The sequence below is a fragment of the Octopus bimaculoides genome, chromosome 26 (genome assembly GCF_001194135.2).
Source record: "Octopus bimaculoides isolate UCB-OBI-ISO-001 chromosome 26, ASM119413v2, whole genome shotgun sequence".
Lineage (NCBI taxonomy): Eukaryota > Metazoa > Mollusca > Cephalopoda > Octopoda > Octopodidae > Octopus > Octopus bimaculoides.
In genome coordinates, this window is record NC_069006.1 from 8,517,088 (window position 1) to 8,519,809 (window position 2,722).

Sequence of the window (2,722 nt, forward strand, 5' to 3'; positions counted from 1 at the left end):
ATAATAATAATAATAATAATAATAATAATAATAATAATAATAATCTTTTCTACTAAAAGCACAAGGACTGAAATTTTGGGTGAGGGGCTAGTCGATTACATCGGCCGCAGTGCATAACTGGTACTTATTTCATCGACCCCGAAAAGATGAAAGGCAAAGTCGACTTCGGCGGAATTTGAACTCAGAACGTAAGGACGGACGAAATGTTGCGAAGCAGTTTGCCCATGGAGGTGTCCGAGGGGGAGTACACATTAGTTCGGAAACGGGCTCATGTGCCATCCCAAATAGCACAGCACCACATGTTACAAAAAAACCCGCCCCATCGCCCCAGAAAAGAAAGAAGACGCTAAAGTCTTAATTGAATACAACAATAAAGATATGTATATGGACGAGGTTGTCGTCAACCATCATCTCACAGAACTTTTTTCCCAAACACAGTGACTTAAATGAAAGATGTGCCTGTATAGGGGAGACCCTGTACAAACAGTTAAAGAAAAGGCATCCTGAAAACATCAAGAGTCTTGTGGCCCTGCCCGGGTATTTGAAGAAGAAGGAAGAAGCTGCCTTACATGTGGTAAGGTCGGCCCCAACATCACCAGTCAAGGGTAAGTAGAGCCCTTGCTTTCTTCCCCACTGTATTTATGGCTTCGCTTAACCTTGGATGTTTGAATATGCGTGTTCTGAGCTCGAAGTGGAAGCAAGCCTGTTTCCTCGACGACCTCAGATCACATGATATGCATGTGATGGTTGCTACAGAGACCAATCTGGACAGTCTACAAACCTTCTCACCCCTCCTGAATGGCTATGAGAAAATCATGTCTCCTAGCCAGACCAGAGATCATGGGGGTGTATTAGTACTTGCCCGTAAAGGCTTGGCTCTGCAGACAAGTACAGTCTATGTGAACCCTGAAGGTGGGCTGGTCGTCCTTGATGTGACATACAGCGGTAAGGCTTTCAGGTTGATCAGGATCTACGCACCCTGTGCTAGAGGATTGCAAACTGATTTTTATCGGCGCCTGGAGAACTTTCTCGTGACGTCGAAAACATTAGTGGTATTGGGAGACTATAACGCTATCGTTGACGCACACATCGATAGCGTTGGCTCGTCTGATAGGAAAGTAAACTCACGTTTCGTAGATCTGCTGAAGAAATTTCAGCTAGCAGATGGTTACAGACCGGACCATCCGAACGTCCCAGAATGGACCTGGGTAAATGGCGACAGTAGGTTCAAGTCTTATTTAGACAGGATAGTGATAAGAGCTAGAGATAAGGCTAGCTTTAGTTGTCCACACCTTGTTCAGGTGTCCTACACTGACCATAGAATGGTCAAGTGTAAGCTGAACATAGTACGGTTAAGAGAGTATCTGGTTACTGGAAGCTGAACAAGTCTATTTTGACTTGCGAGGCATACCGTAGCCGGATTAAGGAACTAGTACAGAGGGCGCTAACTGGCTCCGTGGTTAATAATCAGTAGTGGTTCGCCCTCAAGAGAGCCATTCGTTTTGAGTCTGTTAGGTTTAGCCGTCAACTAAGATTAGATAAGACCAGAAGAGAAAGGCAACTAGTTAAGGACTTAGAAGAGGCGCTGTGTTTGGGCTCTGCATCCCACATTTTGGCAGCGAGAACAGCCTTGGACTGTCACCTCAAAGCCAAACATGAGGGATGTAGAGTTCAGGCTAAAGTGCGAACATTGGGCCGTGAGGGAATTAATGTTGCCGGATGGGCCCGTGCGGTAGAAACTTAGCGTGGCAATGGTGCCACAATTAGGTCTCAGATTGACAACAATGGGAGTTCGGTCGACGGATGGGACGAGATGTTTGAGGCGCTTTACAAGCACCTTGCCGAGTTATTCGGGAGGAGCGGGAAGATGGATCATGGTGAGGTCCTTAGGGACTTCCTGTCTGGCGGCCCGCGTCTCTCGGCACGAGAGGCTGAGTGCTGTGAAGGGCCAATCACAGCCGAGGAGGTGATTGAGGTGCTAGGCGAATGCCCCGGGGAGAAGTCACCGGGTCTCGATGGTCTGCCCTATGAATTCTATAAGAGTATGCCAGACTTGTTCGGACACCTGCGGACCAGCGTTTACGCCAATTGGCAGCAGAATGGGAGAATGCCCAAGTCTGCAAGCCGAGGGGTGGTGACGCTGATCAGAAAGGACTCGAGCAAGGGGGACGAGATTAGTAACTTCCGGCCCATAACTCTGCTAAATACACAGTTAAAAGGTGTTAGCAAAAAGGTTGGCGCGGGTCGTGGACGGACCTGTGGGGAGGGCGCAATCTTGCACAATCCTGGGCAGGTCAATCGACGACAACCTCCATCTTATACTCTACACCTTAGAAAGGGTAGGGAAGCTTTCTGCCGCAGGAGGGACACTGGTACATTTAGAGAGGTCTAAAGCGTTTGATATGGTCGACCATCGGTACTTGGCGGCGGTTCTCGAGAAGGCTGGCCTGGGTCCGACCTTCCGCGGTTGGATTGCTACTTTGTACAGCAACATCGAGTCTGTCGTTAAAGTGAATGGTTTCTTTTCGAAATCATTCAGGATCGAGCGTTCAGTGCGTCAGGGGTGTCCCCTGTCCCCGCTTTTGTATGTATTGGCTCTTGAGCCATTGCTGCGGAAGTTGGAGGCACTAGGTGGAGCGCCACATGATCTATGGTATGGATGGTATGGAAGAGGAGCTACGGCGTATGCGGATGACATCTCCGTCATCGTGGCCGATGAGGG

General features: G+C 48.6%; 1 protein-coding gene across 1 annotated transcript; it reads left to right on the top strand.

The window, feature by feature from the left end:
* Positions 1 to 671: 671 nt before the first annotated feature.
* LOC106873154 (uncharacterized) lies at positions 672 to 1,382 on the top strand. Its single transcript, XM_014920381.1, has one exon. The coding sequence runs from the start codon at positions 672 to 674 to the stop codon at positions 1,380 to 1,382; it is 711 nt and encodes a 236-aa protein (XP_014775867.1).
* Positions 1,383 to 2,722: the final 1,340 nt, after the last annotated feature.